This window comes from Rattus rattus, chromosome 5, assembly GCF_011064425.1.
Source record: "Rattus rattus isolate New Zealand chromosome 5, Rrattus_CSIRO_v1, whole genome shotgun sequence".
In the NCBI taxonomy this organism is placed as follows: Eukaryota; Metazoa; Chordata; class Mammalia; order Rodentia; family Muridae; genus Rattus; species Rattus rattus.
The window spans coordinates 150459173-150479765 of NC_046158.1; the positions used below are offsets into that span (position 1 = coordinate 150459173).

General features: G+C 51.8%; 1 protein-coding gene across 1 annotated transcript; it reads right to left on the bottom strand.

Moving 5' to 3' along the window:
* Positions 1 to 2922: 2922 nt before the first annotated feature.
* Snai1 (snail family transcriptional repressor 1) lies at positions 2923 to 7602 on the bottom strand. The gene is made up of 3 exons (XM_032902473.1): positions 7254 to 7602; positions 6445 to 6972; positions 2923 to 3836 (listed from the first exon to the last, which is right to left on the bottom strand). The coding sequence occupies exons 1-3, from the start codon at positions 7333 to 7335 to the stop codon at positions 3652 to 3654; spliced, it is 795 nt and encodes a 264-aa protein (XP_032758364.1). The 5' UTR covers positions 7336 to 7602; the 3' UTR covers positions 2923 to 3651.
* Positions 7603 to 20593: the final 12991 nt, after the last annotated feature.

Below are 20593 nucleotides of genomic sequence, written 5' to 3' on the forward strand. Positions count from 1 at the left end.
AAAAGGGTGGGGGGGTTTTGGGATTTAGCTCAGTGGTAGAGCGCTTACCTAGCAAGTGCAAGGCCCTGGGTTTGGTCCCCAGCTCCGAAAAAAAAAATGCCAACATCATGGGCTGGGGTTATAGCTCAGCAGTCCATGTAGAGCACTTGCCCAGCGTATATCTCCCCAGTACCACAAAAGCCCATAGTGCTTGTCAGCCCTTCACACAAAGGGCTAAGGGGTTTTTTGTTTTTTGTTTTTTGGGTTGGTTTTTTTTTTTTTTTTTGAGGTTAACCTAGTCTACATGGTGAAACCTCTTTAAAGCATGGGGTAAGGGTGGGGTTGGCTTAGAATGAAACTTCATTAGTAGGATGTTTGCCTGGAATACACAAGGTTTTGGGGGAGAGGGTCTATCTTCAGAAAAGCCCAACAAGACATAGTTATACATATCTGTTATCCCAGCACTGGGGAGGTGGAGGCAGGAGGACCACTCAACATAATCCACTACTACGTGAAGACTTGGTGGCTAGCCTGAGCTACATGAAAGCCTGTCTCAAAAATAGTGCTCAAATAAATAAATTAATTAGATTAAATAAACGCTGGTGGTGTTGATGGTACACGCCTTTGATCCCGGTACTTGGGAGGCAGAGGCAGGTGGATCTCAGTGAGTTCCAGGACAGCCTGGTCTACAGTTTGTTCCAGGAACTATGCAATTAGAACTGCATAGGAAAGGGTTGGGGATTTAGCTCAGTGGTAGAGCACTTGCCTAGCGAGCGCAAGGCCCTGGGTTCGGTCCCCAGCTCCGAAAAAAAGAAAAGGAAAAAAAAAAAAAAGAGAGAGAGAGAGAGAACTGCATAGGAAGACCCTGTCTCAAAAACAAAACAAACGAATCTAGAAAGAAAAAAAAATATGCACACATACCCATCCTCTCATTTCTCCTTGGCTAGTTCCACTGCCTGCATTCTCCTAGACACAGCCTTTTCTCCTCACGTTGTCAAAAACTGCACATTTCTGTGAATAATCCTTTGCGGTTCCCACCCCTGCTCTTCCCACAGACGGCTGTCTGTCTGCTCAGCCCCAGGCTGAGGGAGGCTCCTTCTGGGACAGCTCTTTCCCATCTAGTGGGGTCTGTTACCAGTCCCGGGGAAGTGGCCAAGGTCCCAGGGAAGCGGGCAAGGTCCCAGGCTGTGTGGGCATTAAGCTTCCCAGCTCCCATAGCCCTGGTCCAGGCCCTCTGTCACCTGCTATCTCTCATCTCTACCCCGTTCCTCCTCCTAGCTTCTTTCCTCCCAAGCTCTAATCTCTGCCCTCCCAGGCAGCCTGTGGGACCTTGGTCTCAGCTGCAGTCTCAAAGTCTCTTGGCTGCATTCTGCGCGGAGGTTCCACGGAGGCCCTGGTCTTCCCTCCTCCTGGCTTTCTAGTGCCTCCAGCCACATGGTCTTTCTCAGGGCAGCTTCTCCCAGCCCCGCAGCCCACTCCCCCACCCCCGTCTCCCAGGACTCGCCCATCCTTCTTCCTCCACCTCCGTCTTTCTCATCTTCTCCCTCCCTCTCAGTGGAATGTCAACTCTCCTGAGGGCTCTGGAGGCCTTGGTGGGAACCCTGCCTGCTGCTCTCTAGCCTTCCCCGCCGGCTGGCCGGCCTCTCATTCCATCCTGGCACCGCTGCAGGAGAGCAGCGTGTTTAATTGCTTGTTTGTTTTCAGTCTCCCCCGCTAGAACAGAAGTTCCTGAGCATGGCGACTGTTCCCAGGGCCTGGCACTCCCGGATCACAGTACCCACTGAACGACTGGAGGAATGTTTCCCCACAGCCTCTCCAGAGACAGGCACTGTTGCTTCAGACTTCCAGAGGCAGAAACTGGGGCCGAGAGCAGAGGGACTCTTGCTTGTTTCTGGCAGCGAGAGGTGAGAGGCAGGGCCAGGAGCCAGGCCTACCTGACTCCAAGCACGCTCAGAGCCAGGCTGACCAAGGCACTAGACCTGGGGCCTGGCCCTCAGCGCTGAGTCTGGTCCTGGAGGCCCATCCCACCCCTCCAGGCCCGGGGTGAAGTCACTCACTGTTCAACCTATGTGGAGAAACCAACTGGGGACACAGTAGGCCTTCAGCCAGTTGGTGCCCAGCCCCCAGTACCACCTCGCTAACCTCCCCTTCAGGGAGGCCTGCCACAATTTGGCGATTGTTAGAGACTTTTTTTTTTTTCCCTTTTGGGAGGAAAGCTGTAAGTCATTAGTCTGCTCCCGCCTGCGGGTCACCATTTCCTGTTTAGAAGACTCATCTCTCCTTTGGAGCTGGAAGCTCCCCACCCCCAGCCCGGTTGGAGCTGGGCTGGCTGAAGCTTCTCCAGCGGACGGACGGACGCCTGCTCAGCTCCCCACAGGAAACTGGCACCTTCAGCACCTTTTGTGCTCAGAAAGGACACTCATTTTCTGAGCCCCGGGAGGCCCTCAGAGTTGAGGTCACCAGCACCAACTAGCCCGAGGTAAATTGCTCCGGCCCTGGTCCTCCAAGCAGGAAGCTGAATGACCCCTACCCTTTGGCCTGGCTTCTCACCCTCCTGGCTCCAGCTAGTCCATTTCCTTGCATCAAAGGCCATTTGGTACCCAGCAGCCAGACAGAGGTGTGGGCCTGCCTGACAGGGAGGCGCTTGGGAACAGGAAAGACATCCTCCTTCAGCGGGGAGGGGCCGCTAGTTCTGCCCAAAAGACCTGCTATGGTGGAGCCAGGCGGTAGAGAAAGACCATGGAGCAGCTTCCCAAGAGAGCCCGGGTAACTAAGAGCTCAGGAAGCTTAACACAGTCCGGGATTGGGATAGACACCAGACCGGACAGCCCAGTGCCCAAAGTTCATGACCCTCTGGTTAGAACTCCAAAGCACAAGACTTAAGGTCCTGCCCCCCCCTCCTCTAAGTCCCTTCGCGGTGTCCCCCTCCACGACGCTGAGCAGTTTTTAGTATATAAATTAACCACTTTATTGAATATCAATAAACTGTACATATCAACTATACAAAATGCTGCTTACAATATAAATACCTTTAAAATGTAAACATCTTTCTCCCCGGGGACACCTGTTGGGCCCCAAAATAGTTCTGGGAGACACGTTGGCCAGGCTGAAGCACCCCACTTGGCCCCTAACAAGTGACGGCCATTATTCATGGTCCCTTCTGAGACAGTTAAACTGCTGTGAGACAGGTGTCCCCAGGACAAATGGGGCGGGGGCTGAAACAGCTGCTTAGGCCTAGGGGCACCTGGACATGTGTCCAGTAACCACCCTGCCGAGGCATGGACGCAGGAGGGGTGGGACTATTGCATAGTCTGTTGTACCTCGAGGAAGGTGGCCTGAAAGGGTCCTTGGGGGAGGTAGGGAAGTGGGGTCCCCTGAGTGGGGTTCAAGCTTCCCAGCCAGTGGGTTGGCTTTAGTTCTATGGCTCGAAGCAGCTGTGTCCAGAGGCTACACCTCATGAATACTGAGGGCAGGAGGCTCTGGGAGGGTACAAAGGCACTCTGCCTTCCATCAGCCATCTGCAGCAAAGGCCACCAAGAGAGCCAAGCAGGAACCGGGGCCAGACATGGACTCCACAGGTCCCCGGACTTAAGCTGGAAGGAATCCTGGCAGTGAGGAGGATGAGCTCCAGGGCACCAGGGAGATGCCAGTGAGGATGGGGAGGTAGCAGGGTCAGCGAGGGCCTCCGGAGCAGCCAGACTCTTGGTGTTTGTGGAGCAAGGACATTCGGGAGAAGGTTCGGGCGCAGGCCTGACACTGGTATCTCTTCACATCCGAGTGGGTCTGGAGGTGGGCACGTAGGTTGGAGCGGTCGGCAAAGGCACGGTTGCAGTGGGAGCAGGAGAAAGGCTTCTCACCTGGGGAGAGATACCAGAGGGGTTAGGAAGTTCTGGACAGGGCCCCATCAGCCCAAGCACAACCAGGCCTGCACTGGGTGATGGATAGTCTCTGGGCTTCCTGCTGTGCAGCCCTGAACACCACCAGACTTCTGAGTCTCCAGACTTCTCCCAGGCGGGGCTAACTGAAACAGAGTTCTTCCCAGGCACTCAACACTTCCGATTAGCCTGTCACCTGTCCCTTCTGCAGTCCTATTAGAGATGGGGAAACTGAGGCACAGAGGTGAGGAGCAGGTTCCAGGTCACTCACCAGGCCTCCCAAGCCCCTGGTTGAAGTCACTGCCTTAGGCAGGGGAGCTGCCGTTCGTTGGTCTTCCTACCACCAGCCTTGAGTTTACTTTGATTTACTTTGTCTGGGACAGAGTCTGAGAGGCAGCCTGGAGAGGCCTCCCCACCCCCACCGAGAGCCAGCGAGGCCATTCCTTTGCACCCTGTCAGCAGCCCACCACACTGCAATGCCAAAATCTTGGCTCCCCCTATCCCCATCAAACTAGTAGGGAACCTCTCCTTAACTTACTGCAAGCCCCAACCCAGGGGCTTACAGACAGGAATCCTGACACCCCCCTGCCCACACACGGGCTGTGTGGCCAGTAAGGGCTTAATAAACGCTGTGGGTTTGCGCCCCCTAGGATGGCTGAAAGCGGCTCCGTTCAGTGAATACCTGAATTGATAAATGCGCTTTTTAAAAGCGGGGACCTGAGCTTGGGGGTCCTCACTTGGAATCCCAGCACTGTAGAGAGAGGGGGAGGAGGGTGTCTCGTTTAAACCCAGCCTGGCTTGAGCTGTACAAACAGCAACAAAACGAAACATCTGCTGCACCCCTACTATGTGCCAAGCATGAGGCTATAATGCCAAACGGATTTTCAAAACAAGGCAAGGCAGCCCTCCGCTCCCTCCCAGCCTGCTAGGCCACAGGCGGTGCCCTTTGGTTAGATTCTTGTGATGGAATTCAGGGCTGATGAATGACTCCTGGGCGTGCTGAGCCTCTGGACAAGGGAATCTCAGCGGGGTTCCTGTGGGACCCACCCACTCAGCAGGTATTCACTGAACGAGTTGCTTTCAACCAACCTAGGGGGGCACAAACCCACAGAAGCCTTCAACCACGCAGGTGGGGCTCCATGGGGCTGGGAAAAGAAGCGCAGGGTGATGGTGTACCAGCAATCTGCAGGTCCCTACAAGCTAGGGGTTCTGACCCCTCCCAAGACGGGCTGAAGCACTACCTGTCAGTTTAGCGGGGAGGGGTGAACTGAAGTAAATCTTAACAAAAGGGAGGTGCAAGATAACATGTGGTGAGATGGAGCCGGGAGTCTCTGGGCTTGCACAGGAAGTGCAACCCCCCCTACTCTTCACAGATCCCCGACCCCCAGACGCCTCAGTGTTCCTGGCAAGTGTGAAATCGGCACCAGGCCGGCTGGGACAAAGGCCACTGAGGGGGGCACTGTACATGTGATACCCCTTGGATTAAAGGGGCCTGCCACGCAATGAGCCAGCAGCTGCGGCCAGAACAGGTGCTGGGCACCGCTGCCCCATGCACCTGCTCTAACCCTGCAGGCCCCCACCCCCTGGGCCACCATTAAGACACACAATGGAAACCCATGAGAAGAGGGTGGTGCATTTCAAGGAGGGTTTTGTCTGAGCCCTGCCTTTACATCAAAACAAAGTCCCTGGGGGGGATAGGAGGCAGCCTAGGACCCCTGAGGGCTTCTGCTCTCCCAAAGTAGAGCCCCACAGCTTAGCAACCCTGCAGGAAAGGCCAGCCCAGCCTGTTACACTTTTATAGGTTAAATCTGAGGCAATCTATGCCCGGAGGAGCAATGGGTAAGTAGTCTTATTCATGTAATAAAGGTGTCAATGAGACCTGCAAATACCACCCCCTGGCCCGAGGCCTCACTGCTCCAATGCTGGCCACAGGAAGCACAGCTCCAACGGGCCAGCTCACACCCCAAAGCTGCCCCAACAGGAATCTCCACCAAGACTGGCTGAAGCCTTTTCCTCACACTTCTAGAAGCTTAGTGTTCCAAGGCTGAGAGGAGAGCAAAGTCATTTCTTCATTTTTTTAAATGATGCATTTATTCTATTCTCTTATTCTATGTGGATTGCTGTTTTGCCTGTATGTGTATCTGTATGAGGGTGTCATATCCCCTGTAACTGGACTTACAGACAGTTGTGAGCTACGGTGTGGTGCTGGGAATTAAACCAGGGTTCTTTGGAAGAGTAGCCAGTGCTCTTAACCACTGAGCCACCCTTCCAGTCCCTGGGAAGTCATTTCTTAGCGGCACCTGTACCCAGCACTTCACTCTGTACAAAAGTCCCACAAAGTGTTCTTAGGTTGATTTTAGAAATGGGGAGAGCGAGGAAGTTCTCAACCGAGGATTCAAGGCCAGGTGGAGAATATCCTGTCTACCAACATCCTGTCTGGCTTCTACAGTGCCCTCCCGAACAGCAAGGACCGGGACAGAGAACAACCAACGTCTACTTTGTCCACTGCTTGGCAGCGAAGGGAGTTAAGTGTTGAGTCCCCCAGGGTCTGAGGCCAAACAAGACTCAGCACTCAGCTATGTACACTCACCAGTGTGGGTGCGGACGTGGCCCTGGAGCAGCCAGGGCCTGGAGAAGGCCTTTCCGCAGGTCGTGCAGACGCAAGGCAGCGTGTGGCTTCGGATGTGCATCTTCAGAGCGCCCAGGCTGAGGTACTCCTTATTACAATATTTGCAGTTGAAGGCCTTCCGGGACTGGGGGTCCTTGGCCACCGAGAGCCTGGCCAGCTGCTTGGGAAGTTGGCCCAAGCCCGGGAAGGCAATGAAGGCCTCGGCTTCCAGGGATGAGGCCGAGGTGGAAGAGAAGGACGACGGCGCCGGCGAGGGCGGGCTGGGCGGCTGGGAGCTTTTGCCACTGTCCTCATCGGACAGAGAAGTCAGCTCTGCGGCCCTGGGGCTCTCCGGCAGCGGGAGGGTGGCCCAGGCCACCGGCTGTACTTGGGGCACCAGGAGAGAGTCCCAGATGAGGGTGGGCAGCGAAGCGGCGGGGTTGAGGACCTCGGGCGGAGGGATGGCCGCCAGCAGGTGGGCCTGGTCGTAGGGCTGCTGGAAGGTGAACTCTGCGGGAAGAGACAGCAGGGAGTCAGCTGAGCCGATTCTCGGGGCGCCAAATAGGGGGGGACTCCCCACCCGCCCCTCCCCCACCCGGGCTCCGCAGGGCTGCCCGCCTTCGGGTCTTCACTCGCAGAGCCTCCCCGTCCCGGGCCACAGACGCCCTCGGTGGACCCCAACTGCCAAGACCCGGAGCTCCAGATCCACCTGTCGCGCCCGCAGAGCCCGATTCTCTCCGCCGCACCCTTGAGATCCCCGAGCCGCCCGCGTCCCGCACCCCGCCACGCACCCACACACGCGTCCTGCAGCTCGCTATAGTTGGGCTTCCGGCGGGGGTCGGACGGCTTCCTGACCAGGAAGGAGCGCGGCATGGTGGCCGGAGCGACCTAGGTAGTCGGGGTCACCGGGTCGCGCAAGGTCGGTAGACAACTCTGCTCGCGAGGCCCGGCCGCGGCACTGCGATCCCCTCGGACCAGCAAATTCCTTTAAGTACCAGAGCTGGGGGCGTGGCCTCGACTACGATCACGCCCCTTTGTCAAGATTGCGCCAATAGCTGACGGCGGCGGGGCCGGAGACCGGGATCAGAGCAGGTGCGCCTGGGCTGCAGGGGCTCCCGCCGCGTGGCGCTGAGATTGGGCTTGGGCCGGACCGTGCGGTGTCCCAGCGCTTCGGGCGACCCCTGGTGGCCGCGCTTGCCCCCCGCCTAGCGCGGGGGCCCCCCAAGATCCCTGAGTTGTTCACCTTTGGGCACCGGGGAGCAAGAAAGTGAGGATCTGCACTAGCTTAGGAGTTCCTAGAGCTGTCAATTCAGCCCGGGACAAAACACGCAATGCCCTACCCTATCTAAGGATGGCTTCCAAGGATGGAGGAGACAGACGGAGTAAACAGAGGATTTTAATGCTAAAGGGAGGGGTGATTTGATGAAGGGAGGTAGGGAGAGACAGCTGTGACCGTCAATGGACGGTCACCTGACAGGGGAGGGTGTCCATGACTTCCCAGAGGAAGTGAAGAAACACGGAGGAGAAAGGCCCGAGGTTAGAGTCAGTAATTTCAGCCTGCCCAACCTTTGAGAGCAGTTCCCAGGATGAGGTTGGTGTGGGCAGGCCTCGAGGGGTCCTCAAGGTTTCTGGCCTCGGGTCTTTGGAGGAGTTTGGACTTTGCCTTAAGGGCACTGGGGAGTCACGGAAGGACTTTCAGCTGAGGACGGTTTAGAGTTGCGTTGTGAAACACCACTGAGGACAGGTGCGAGGCAGAGGTAGCGAAGACCAGGGCTGAGACGACTCTTGACTTCCTGAAAATCGGGTTGGAAGGGTCCCTGGGAGGAAGTGTGGCCCGGGAAAACAAATCCACATTCCCATATTATGGAGCTATAAACACCTGTAAAGTGGAGGGGCTATGGAAACCTCTAGGGCCCCGCGCTAGCAGAACCACTGAGTCTCGAGGCACTGGAGGTAACGACAGTGAATAGAATCAGACGCCCAGCACTGGTAGGAGGATGGTCAGACAATAGGCAAATACGGTGCAGAACACTGCCCTCTGAGCAGATTTAGGTCATCCATGAATCTCCCCTTGAGTCCAGAGGGAGAGCACTCAGCGTCCCACCACCACCCTCGTCCCAACTGACAGGTCAGGTGACTTTTCTCCACCCCCCCCCTACGCTCAATGAACAGCCTTTCCTACCGCAGGACCTTGGTATCTGCCTGCCTTCTGACCTATTTTCTCTCCCAGATCTACACCTGGCTAGACTTCCTTTCATCCTTTGTTTCTGCAGCGAGCAACCCGCCCCCGCCGCCCCCCAAACCTCCTCGGAACCTCCTTAGTAAGGAGGGAAAGAGAAAGGTAAATGGAGCCCAAGGGGAGGCCCGTTCACGCCCTCACACCTGTCAGAGCCTTCAAAGTAAAACTTGGTCAAGTGATGGATGCTGGCATACCGCCGCTTAGAAAAGGTGTGACTTAGCCCCTAACAGGTGACAGGCGACTCTCCACGCCCAGGAAGCTGCCTTCCTAGGCCGGACTGCCACCCAGAGTTTTTCAGCCAAGCTTTCCTCAACAGTGTCTGAAAACACCTAAGCCCGCCCTGCCCTCACAGGCAGACACATCCTGATTTGATTATCTAAGGGCGGGGCTGTTGGCATCCGCATTTTAACTGTCAAAAGGACTGGATGCCTCTAAAAAGTAACCAAAGCTAAGAACCCATAGCCAGCCTCAAACCCAGACCAAACAACACGACAGCCCTGACACCTGTACCCCACCTCCAGCCCCACCCCCCACAGGGTTTTTCCGTGGACCAGGCTGCCCTTGAACTCAGAGATCCACCTGGCTCTACCTCCCAAGTGCTGGGATTAAAGGTGTGTGCCACCATTGCCTAGCTGGCACCTGTGTTCTTAATATCAAAAGGAAAAAGGAAGAGAGAGTGTGAAAAAAGAGCAGAAACCCCCAACAAAACCAAACCCTCAGATATCGCTCAACAGTAGACACGAACTAACCAGACTACATACCCACAGTGGAAGACCATACAGCAACAAAAAAAATAACTACGGCCAGATTGGGTGGGGTGGGGGAGACACATCTGTGTTCCTTCTACTTTGGAGGCAGAGGCAGGAAGCTTGGAGTTTTGAGGCTAGTCTTGGCTGAAGAGTGAGAGTCTGTCAGGAAAAGGAAGGAAGGAAGGCTGCATGTACACTTCTATGCAACCACGGAATGACTCCCAGCCCATAGTGACGAGCAAAAGCCAGAAACAGGTGTGCGGCTATCTGTAGCTGGTCAGAGGCAGGCAGAGTGAGTGGAATAGAATTCAGGGATGCTCCCTGCACTTACGGAAAGAAAGTGGGAGGGTGCTTAATGCAGAATCTCTTTCTTTCTTTCTCTCTTTCTTTCTTTCTTTCTTTCTTTCTTTCTTTCTTTCTTTCTTTCTTTCTTTCTTTCTTTCTTTCTTTCTTGGTTCTTTTTTTCGGAGCTGGGGGCCGAACCCAGGGCCTTGTGCTTGCTAGGCAAGCGCTCTACCACTGAGCTAAATCCCCAACCCCTCTTTTTTTTTTTTCTTTTTTTTAAGACTGTATTTCCTTATTTATTGTTGTTTTTGAGACATAGTATCACTTTGTAGCCCTGGCTGTCCTGGAACTCACTCTGTAGACAAGGCTGGTCTCACACTCACAGACAATTGCCTCTGCCTCCCCAGAGCCGGGATTTAAGGTGTGTGCAGGCACTGCCCAGCCCTGTTTCTTATGATTCTATTAATGTGTATGCGCTTGTGGGCACACCACATGAGCAGATCCCTCAGAGGCCAGACTCCCCTGGCATTTGAGGTTGTGGGCCACATTGTGGCTGCTGGGAAACAAACTCGGATCCTCTGTAAGGGCTACTGTTCTTAGCTGCTGATATTCATATCCTCTCTCTCTCTCTCTCTCTCTCTCTCTCTCTCTCTCTCTCTCTCTCTCTCTCTCTCTCTCCAGGGCTTCCTTGAATTCCAGGTTCTCCTGCTTCCATCTCTCTAGTGCTGAGGCCAGGAACCACCTCAGAATGCTAGGGTTCAAAGCAAGGGACCTGCGTGAGCTACACTAGAGCCCCCTCCGCCCCCAATTCTTTTGCAGTTATTTTGAATCTTTTTTTTTTTTTTTTTTTTTTTTAAGACAGGGTCTGTCTCGAAGTCACTATGTAACCAAGGATGTCCCTAAACATCTGACCTTCCCTTCCCAGGAGCAGGCATCACAGGTCTCCAGAGACCACCTGAAGGAAAGGTATTTGGCCTGCACAGGAAACAAAGTCTTTTTTTCCAAGATAAGGGGAGGTCTTTCTGAGTCTTCCAACTTCAAAGAGACAATTCAAAGTCTTTTGGTATGACTGATTGATAAAAGACAGGTACCATGTAGCCCAGGCTGTCCTCTGCCTTGCCCTGTAGTCTCCAATAGTCTTGAACTCCTGATCCTCCTGCCTCTGACTCTTATGCTCTAGGATCACAGATGTGTACCATTACATCCAGTTTTATGCTTTATTGGGAATCAAAGCCATCTTTTCCTATACCAGCAAGCACTCTTGTCAGATGAGCCAGAGGTACGATCAGCCTTAGAGTAACATATTTAACCCAGAAAAATATAATATTCAGAGATAACACCGTTGTTCAGAGTCCTAGTGCTCTTGCAGAGGACCTGGGTTCAGTTCCCGGCACCCACATGACAGCTCACAACCATCTGGTTCTGGGGGATCTAGTGCCTTCTCCTGGCCTCTCTCCAGGCAGTGTACAAACATAACACAGGTAAAAACATCAAGATACATAAGTTTATATGTATTAATATACAGAGAGAGAGAGAGAGAGAGAGACAGATAGACAGACAGGCACTCTATGTAGTCATGGCTATCCTAGAACTTGCTCTGTAGACCAGACTAATCTTGAACTCAGAGACCCCCCTGCCTCTGCCTCCATGTGCATACGTCACCATGTTACACGCCTTTAGCCTAAATAAGTAAATCTTTAAGAAACTGTAAAAGTCACCTCAGGAGAACTTGTGGTCATAGCTGGGTGCAGGGACCTGGGCTAGCACTGGCTGAGTGACCCCAACTCCAGGTGAGCTTCTCCAGGTGGAACCTACCTAGCTTCTAACAACCTCAAGTGTAAAACTAGGTGGCTAGCCTGGTGTAGCTGTGCATGCCTATAAGCCCAGCACTGGGGAGGAGGAAGCAGAACTTTTAGATCATCCTTACTTAGACATAGCCCCATCCAAGGCCAACCTGGGCTACCTTGGTGGCTGCTGTCTCCTGAAGATGTCAGAACAGGTGCAGGAGCACCTGCTGTCTGAACCTGGTTGTCCATGTTCCTCCAGAGGCGGTGCACAGCAAGGAGAAGCAGGCCTTCTCTGCCAGGCTTAAGGCTGAGTGGATCCTCCTGGGTGTCCCCACAGCAGGTCTCACAGTGCTTGCTGGACTTACTCACCCCAGGATAAGAGACCACCCGCTAGAGGCCAGGCCCAGGTAACAGGAACTGACTTTGGGGTGCAGGCAAGAGCTAGACTGGATCTTCTTGTAAAGCAAGAAGGGTTTTGAGACTGGGTTTTTATGTGTAGACCAGGTTGTCCTGGAATTCCCTCTGTAGAGCAGGCTGCCCTTGGACTCAGAGATCCATCCACCTGCCTCTGAGTAACGGGATTAAAGGCCTATAACACCACACCTAGCAATCCATTTGGGATTCTTTTTTTGGTTTTTTGTTTTCAAGACAGAGTTTCTCTGTGTAGCTTTTGGCTCTGTAGACCAGGCTGGCCTTGGATCTACCTATTTCTGCCTCCAGAGTTGGGGATTAAAGGGGCGTGGCACCGTGGCCCGACAACTTCATTTGTTTTTAAGACAAGGTCTCATAAGCAGGCTAGTCTCAAGCGTGTTATCCTCCTGCCTCAGTCTCCTGAGGACAGGGACTGCAAAACATCCTTTTTTTTTTTTCTTTTCTTTTTTTTTCGGAGCTGGGGACCGAACCCAGGGCCTTGCGCTTGCTAGGCAAGCGCTCTACCGCTGAGCTAAATCTCCAACCCCCAAAACATCCTTTTGATGCGTAATATTCTCCCCAAAAGCTCCCGGTTGGCCACCCTGCCCCTCGAGGGAGACACAGTCTTCCTTCTCCCTCTGCTGGCCAAAGTGCCTCCCTGCATCTTTCCATCCTAGGACAGCAACCAGGGACTGTTTAACTGGACAAAGAAAGGCATTCCGGAGGAGGATATATTTGAATACAAGCTGCATTTCTATAAGTGTCCCTCCACTAAAACCGTGATTTACAACCATCCAAAGCCTCCTTCCAACCTAGACCTCCAGAGGTGACTTTGTAATAGACAAAGGGATGGTTACATACACACAAGCACTTATTAACATAGTTTCTTTTTGTCACCAAGAATGCCCACCTCCGGGGCTGGAGAGATGGCTTAGTGGTTAAGAGCACTGACTGCTCTTCCAGAGGTCCTGAGTTCAAATCCCAGCAACCACATGGTGGCTCACAACCATCTGTAATGAGATCTGATGACCTCTTCTGATGTGTCTGAAGACAGCTACAGTGTACTTATATATAATAAATAAATAAATCTTAAAAAAACTGGGCGGTACTGTGATTGCCCGTGTTTGTCTGTTTGAAATAGGGGCTAATATAGACCAGGCTGGCTTCGAACACCTGTCCCTCTTGAGCACTGGGATTACAGGTCTGAGCCACCACAGGGGGCTTGCTCTGCCCATTTATTTGTTTTTATATTGAAGACTGAATTCAAGGCTCCCCTGAGAATGGCCATACCACTAAACCACATTGCTTACTACTTAGGCAGTCGCTGGTGCCTGTTTGTGTATGAGTGTGTATGCACATAAAAAGCGTGCATGTGCATGTGTCCATGTGAGTGCACGGGTGCTGCTGCATGCATGTGGAGGTCATAGGACATCTTGTGGACTCGATTCTTTTCTTTCTTTCCTACATGGGTTCTGAGACTTGAACTCAGGTCACCAGGCCTGCTTGGTAAATGCTTCTGAGACATCTCACATTTTTTACTTTGAAACCAGATCTGGGTTCACCAGACCTGTGATCTTCCTGCCTCAACTTACCAAGGATCTGGGATTACATCTTGTACTGTGAGGCCACAATCCAAACATTTTATTCTGTGGATTTTGCTGAGTTCACAGTTTAACCAGGGGACTGGGGTAGAATCACTTTTTGTTTGTCTCGTTTTCAAGACAGAGCTCTCTGTGTAGCCCTGGCTGCCCTGTAGACCAAGCTGGCCTGGAATCACAGACATGGGCCTGACTCTGCCTCCTGAGTGCTGGGATTAAAGGCACGCACCACCGCCACCACCCAGCACCTTTTTTTTCCTGCCACAAATAAACAAGCAATTTCAGGGAATGGCTGGGCTCATCCACCTAGTGCTACACTGCAGACACAGCCAGTGTGTTCCATAAAACCCTGACATCTCTCTAAATGTCCTCCGAAAAAAGGTTAAATCGAGGTCCCTTCTGCAGGGAGTGGAAGATTCCTTTGCAAAGCTTGGTCCACACCGGCTATTGTCTTCTTCCCTTCTATCTTTAGTACCTGAGATTAGGGCCTTTGGGCTGGCCTCTGGGCTGGCATTTGCAAAGTGCACAGTCCGTTTTTACTTCTTTTAGAGATTTGTCCGACTCAGACTCAACCCGGACATTTATATCCAGAGCTGTTTTGTGTTCTTTGTATGCTAAAATACTTGTCAAGTCTTCTTGGTCGCCACACTGATGACTTCTTTTTCTTCTTATTTATGTATAGAAAAGGTCTCAGTAAGTAACCCCGGGCTGGCTTGGAACTTGGAATGTAGATCAGGCTGGCTTAGAACTCAGAAAGATCAGACTCTGAATTTTTAATTTTTTTTTTCCTCCAGAAGAACTAGGAATTAAAACTAGGGTGACTTACATTCCCCAACCCTTTCCCTTTATTCTGGTGTGCATACCGTGGTGTGTGTGTGTGTGTGTGTGTGTGTGTGTGTGTGTGTGTGTGTGTGTGTGTGATCAAGTGTGCCTACCATGTGCCATGTGTCCTTCCACATTTACTTCCTGCTGGAGATGGAACCCAGGCATCCCATCACCTGTTGGTCTGGTTCCCAGGATCCCCTGTTCTTACTTTTTATTAGCTTTTTTATTTTATTATGGGAAAGCTCTTATCTCTAAGTTGCTGGGGGGGGGGGGACCCTTGACCTTTGACCTGATTTAGCCTTTAGGGGGTCCTTCTAGTCCCTGGGGTCTTATCCCACCACCAGGCCTGACTGGGAACTTATAGTTTCCACTGAGGGATTCACTGGCCTATTGATTAGATGAGGAGATAGAGGGCAGAGCTGACCTTGACTGGAAGAACAATGGGACAGTGAGAGGTCAGAGTTCAGCCTCAGCTTCCACCTCCATCTTTAGAAAACAGACCCTCTGGAGGCGGGGTGTGGTGGAGCACACCTCTGACCCAGCACTGGGTGTGGAGGTAGGGTGGAGGGTGCAGAGGCAGGTGGATCTCTCAGTTTGAGGCCAGCCTGGTCTACAGAACAAGTTCCAGGACAGCCAGGGCAACACAGAGAAACCCTGTCTCAAACAACAACAATAGAAAGGAAGGAAGGAAGGAAGGAAGGAAGGAAGGAAGGAAGGAAGGAAGGAAGGAAGGAAGGAAGGAGGTAGGCTGGAGAGGTGGCTCAGCGGTTAAGAGCATTGACTGCTCTTCCAGAGGTCCTGAGTTCAATTCCCAGTAACCACATGGTGGCTCAAAACCATCTGCAATGGGATGTTCTCTTCTGAAGTGTCTGAAGACACCTACAGTGTACTCACATATAAATAAAATAAACAAAGAAAAAGAAAACAGATCCTTCTCATCTGCCCGAAAGCAAACTAGTGGGTTATAGTGGGTCATGGATCCAAATTGCTTTTAGGTCAGGGTCCAAGACCTTTGAGCCAGGCCCAGAGCAAGGGGCCTGTTCCAGCCTTCTCATCCCAGCAGGAGAGCCTCCGCTAGAAACCTAGGGACCAGGCACTCCAGATGGGCCCACACAGGACCAGTGGCATCCTGCCCATAGCTAGGCAGAACTCTAGAAGAAAGGGAGATGCAAGACATTAGCATAGGTGATCCCAGCACAATGGACTAATTTGCATACGAGAAGGAAAAATTGTGAGGCAGTTAGAGACCCAAAAGGCTATCCAGCAGAGTGAGACTAGAACCTGGTGAGGACGGCTCTAGGGAGGGGAAGGGAAGCAGGGTGGTGGGCAGTCCTCTTCTGCACCACATGCCTTCCCTGTAAGTTGTACACTTTTGCAGTGGTGGAGGGTGAACCTGGAGCCCCAGCCCCTAGCTTGACTTTTCTGTTTTTCTGTTGTCGTGGTTATTGGTTGCAAATATTCATGATGTTATTTACTTACTCTCATTTCCAAAGGCTTACTTACTTAGATCATTTTTATTTCATGTATACGAGTGTTTTACCTGCACAGTGCACGTGCGCCGCATGCATGCATGCATGCATACATACATACATACATACCTGCCGCTATCGGAGTTCAGAAGGCAGATGCCCTGGAACTGGAGCTCTGGATGGTTCTCAGCCACCGTGTGGGTGCTGGGAAGTAAACCCATGGCCTCTACAAGAGCAGCCAATGCTTTTAACCACCGAGCCAGATCTCCAGCCTCAAAAGATTTCATTATGTATGTGGGAGGGTGCATGTGGGTACATGAATGTGTGTCTCTGTGTGTGTGTGTGTGTGTGTGTGTGTGTGTGTGTGTGTGTGTGGTGAGTGAGAGAGAGAGAGAGAGAGAGAGAGAGAGAGAGAGAGATATCAGGCATCAGCACCCCCTGAGCTGGAGTCACCCAGTATGGCTGCCGGGAACCAAACTTCGATCCTCTGTAAAAGCAGCGCATGTGCCCATCACCTGAGACATCTTCTAGCCCTTCCAAGTTTGTCACAGAAGTGACAGTGTAGCCAGGAAATGTATTAGCAGGTGAGGGCACTTGCTGCCTGATGACCTGAGCTCCATCCCAGGATCCTATGGAAAGGAGGAAGGAGAAGAGGACTCCATGGTCCAGTGTCCAGTGATCTCTATAAGTGCCATGACCCGTGCACACCCGCGCACACACACCACACACCCACGCACACATCACCCACAAATGCAAGCATGATAAATACATTTTCAATTTTAAAATAAGCAAGAAACAGTGGATAGACTCTCTCTCGGTTATTTAACTTTGATTCCTTTCCTGGGAGCGGAAACTGACCCACTTCCATCTCAGAAAAGCCACCAGAGTTCAGAAGGCCTTACAGAATTCACCCCATCCCTCCCAGCTCAGTGAGGTCACTACTGCTGAGTACCTGCAGCCTCAGAGACACCAGGCATCCCTAGTACATCCTCACTGGATCTCGGACTCTGTGGCTCACCAGCTCCCTCTGCAGTCTGGCCTGGCACCGACACTCCACCTTCCCCTCCCTCCCCCCTTCTTAATGCCTGACCTTAGGATCCTTCCTAGGCCTGACACTTTGTTATCCCGGTTTAGACCAGCAGTTGATAGACTCCAGCATCGATTGCCCCAAGGATGGCTTTTGTGCGGCCCTGCAGCTAAGAATGCCTCTTACAGACAATCCCTGCAGTGGGTTTAAGGATTATCTAAATTCGAAGCCCTAATTACTAGGTAACCCAATAAGCGTTAACTTCTAAGAAAGAGGGGTTGGGGATTTAGCTCAGTGGTAGAGTGCTTCGCAAGGCCCTGGGATAGGTCCTCAGCTGGGGGGTGGGGGGAGAGAAAATAACTTCTAAGAAAGAAAGAATTCTATGGTTTGACCCACCAGCCAGGCACAGCACACACTTGTAACCCCAGCATCTTAGGCAGCACAGATCACAAGCAGGGTCACAAGGTCCAGGACAACCTGGGTTACATGCTGCAAAAAATTAAAACAAACAAGAAACTGGCATTGTATGTACACGGTATGCAGACATACATGCAGGGAAAATACTCATACACATAAAAATGTCAAACTATTAGAATTAAATAAATCAACAAAACCCACAGCTGACCATCCACCTCATCTCCACAAGGACAGAGGATGTTTATCACAGAAGTAACAGAGCATGGGAGCCTGGGAGAACCCAAGAAGTCACCTGCAGACAGGAGGGTGGAGGGAGAGGGAGAACAGTCCACCTTACAGACTTTTTCTTTTGTGTGTCTTTGGGGGCACCCAGAGATTGAACCCCGCTTTCTCCTGGGCACTGGCTCGGGTATGTCTCTCAGATACCCAGGGGCCCTCGGGGCCTCAGCCTGGGCTGTAGAGCCTTCCCAAGCTCTCCTGACAGCAGACTCAATCTCTCTGGGATTTCTTTCCTCCCCACAGGCCCTAGGCTTCCTTTTTTTCTAGATCTCTGAACTACAGAGGGCAAGGGAATGGCCCAGAAAGGGGTGCAGGATGGATGTACAAGGGTTTAAGCATCCCTTACATAAGTCCCTGAGATCAATTCCTGAACTCTTCCTCCCTGATAAGGCAACGGTGGGGAAAGAAAAATTATGAATATATTGAACCTAGGAGTTTGGGGCCAGCCTGGGCAATAAATCTAGAACCCCACCTGTCTCAAGGGGTGGGGGTGTGTGAGAAAAGAAAGAACAGTCTTTTCCCCAGCAATGTCTGGCAGCATGTAACCTGTAACTCAAGCTCCAGAAGGGCTGGGCTGGGCTCTGTGGGCACTTGCATTCATGTGCATATACCACACACAGGCACATAATTAAAATTTTTAAAATAGCCAGGCATCGTAGTTCATGCCTTTAATCCCAGCATTTGTGGGGCAGAGGTAGGAGGATCTCTGTGAGTTCAAAGCCAGCCTGGTCTACAAAGTGAGTTCTAGGTCAGCCAGGGATACACAGAGAAACCCTGTCTCGAAAAACAACATTTTTTTTTTTTTTTGAAGTTGAACATAGTGCTACAATCCCAGCACACAGGGAGGCTGAGGCAGGATTGACCAAGTTCTAGGCTAACCTGGGCTACATAGCAAAACCCCTTCCTTAAAGAAAAAAATCTAGAAAGGAGGGAGGGAGGAAAGGAGATGGGAAAAATAATAGCCAGTGGTTTTCTTTTGAAAAATGTATTACTTCCCAACCATATGTATGAAATGCTTATATAATTGTGACATAAATAAATGGTCTTTGGTCTGCTATCTTCTCCCACCTTCTTCCGCTGGTGATTTCCCAAGGTCACAGCTAGCTTTTCCTTTTGGACTCCATCCTGCTCAAGTCACCAGACCTGTCATGTCGGTGCTGACTGTAATCCTGTTCACAGGCCTTTGCCTCTGCTGAACCACAGATCTTTCTAGTGGACATTCAGCTCAGAGATGCTAATGTCACCTCCAAGCCACAAACCTGGCTGAGGGCTGGGTTACTGTGATAAACCAGGCAAGCCCCGCCCAGGTGTGGGCATCCTTTAGAAGCCTAGGGCTGGGCCAGGTGGCTGTTCCTGAGATTTGTTCTGGAAGTCAAGGCTGCCAGCAGAGGCTCCGGAGCCCTGAGTTCTGAGACTGCGCTCAACAGAGGATGGGAGGATGCGTATGATACCACCCCCGGTTTATGCAGTGGTGGGGATAGAACCAGCTCTGACATATGGGCATAAAATGAATATGAGGGCTGTGCCACTGCGGGGTCAGCTGGGGGTACCTCTGGGGGGTGCTGCTGGGGATGCCGCTGTCACTTACCAGGAGGAACTCTGTGCTAATTTCATCCTTCCACTGCTTAATTTATAGATTTGCCAGATATGGCCACAATGCACAGGGTGATTTAGAATTTCGTACAGATAATGAGTACATTTTTAGCATGAGACTACAGAGAACACCTTAGCTGAAATTCAGATTTAACTGGGGCTGCCCATGATTTCATCTGTTAAATCCTGAGATTTGTTTAGAAACTGGCTTCAATGGGGTGTTGTGGCTTACACCTGTAATCACAGCTCTTGGGAAGTAGAGGCAGGTGCACAGCCTGGGCTACATAGTGAGTGTGCTAGGCTAGAGAGTGAGATCTTGTTTTGAGACAGAGACACAGAGAGAGAGAGACGACAGAGACAGAGGAGAGAGTGGGAAAAGTCATTTTTACAACTGTCTGGTACTTGTAATCTTGGAACTTGGAAGGTGGAGGTAGGAAGTCAGGGCCAATTTGGGCTGCAGGAGATCCTCAAAGCAGCCAAACCAGCAGAAGAAAAGCATTAATTCCTATATGCCTGACTCCTGGTTTTCATTTCTGGAACTGGAGAAGAAAGAATTAAATGGGTGGCAAGTTGTCCTATGATATCCATATTGGTACTACAAAATGACATTTTCTCCACGCACCCCAAACGAGCCAGAAGAGCAATAATAAACCTAAGGGATTTCCTCCCTATCACACTGCAGGGCTCAACTCCCACACCTCTACTTACCTGGCCTTTAGGGGCCAACCATGGAGTCATTCCCTGCCTCTTCTCTTCTTACTGCATCTTCCACCTGACCCAGTGAGACCACTCCAGGAGCCAGCCAACATAATGGCTACTTCAGTCTCCTGGTCGGCTTCTCTATATGTTCAGAGCCTCACCTCCATCTAAACTGGGCCATGTCCATCAGAAACCCCAAGGCTCTGGTCTCAGCCAATGGAGCCTCCACCCTGCTTTCTATCCATGCTCAGTCCCTTCCACTGACCCAGAATAGTCCCACAGTGCCTCATGGGTAAATAAAATGCTGTCATCTTGGGCCTCTGGACTCAGCTCTGAGTTCGGGTGTCAGCTCAAATCTTGGAGACAGTCTTACTATGTAGCCCTGGCTGGCCTCAAACTCAGTCCATCTGCCTGCCTCTGCCTCTGGGATTAAGGGTGTATGCCACTCTGCCTAGGCACGTTACTTTTGGACTTGTTCTAGTGTTACAAGGGATTTACTTCTACTGTCAGACCTGTAACTGGAGTCCAGGACTCAACTGAGATGCAAATGTAGCCCCTCAAAGATGTTGGAATGAAGAAGCCATTCTCAGACATCTGGATCAGGTATTTCTTCTCATCCTCTCCAGGACGGAATAAACAGAACAGCTCATTCTAACATGTCCACAGTCAGGTTTGAGACAGGAATTGCTGAGATCTCTGGGCCTTATTCGAGTCCCTATGGGACCAAGATGGAAATGAAGCCCAGGAGGTTAG

Bases quoted from the DNA above. Each gene is read 5' to 3' on its own strand.
- Snai1 (XM_032902473.1), bottom strand. From the start codon at position 7,335: ATGCCGCGCTCCTTCCTGGTCAGGAAGCCGTCCGACCCCCGCCGGAAG. The intron at 6,973-7,253 runs GTGCGTGGCGGG...CTCTTCCCGCAG, and splicing joins GCTGCAGGACGCGTGTGTGG to AGTTCACCTTCCAGCAGCCC. The intron at 3,837-6,444 runs GTGAGTGTACAT...ATCTCTCCCCAG, and splicing joins CCACGTCCGCACCCACACTG to GTGAGAAGCCTTTCTCCTGC.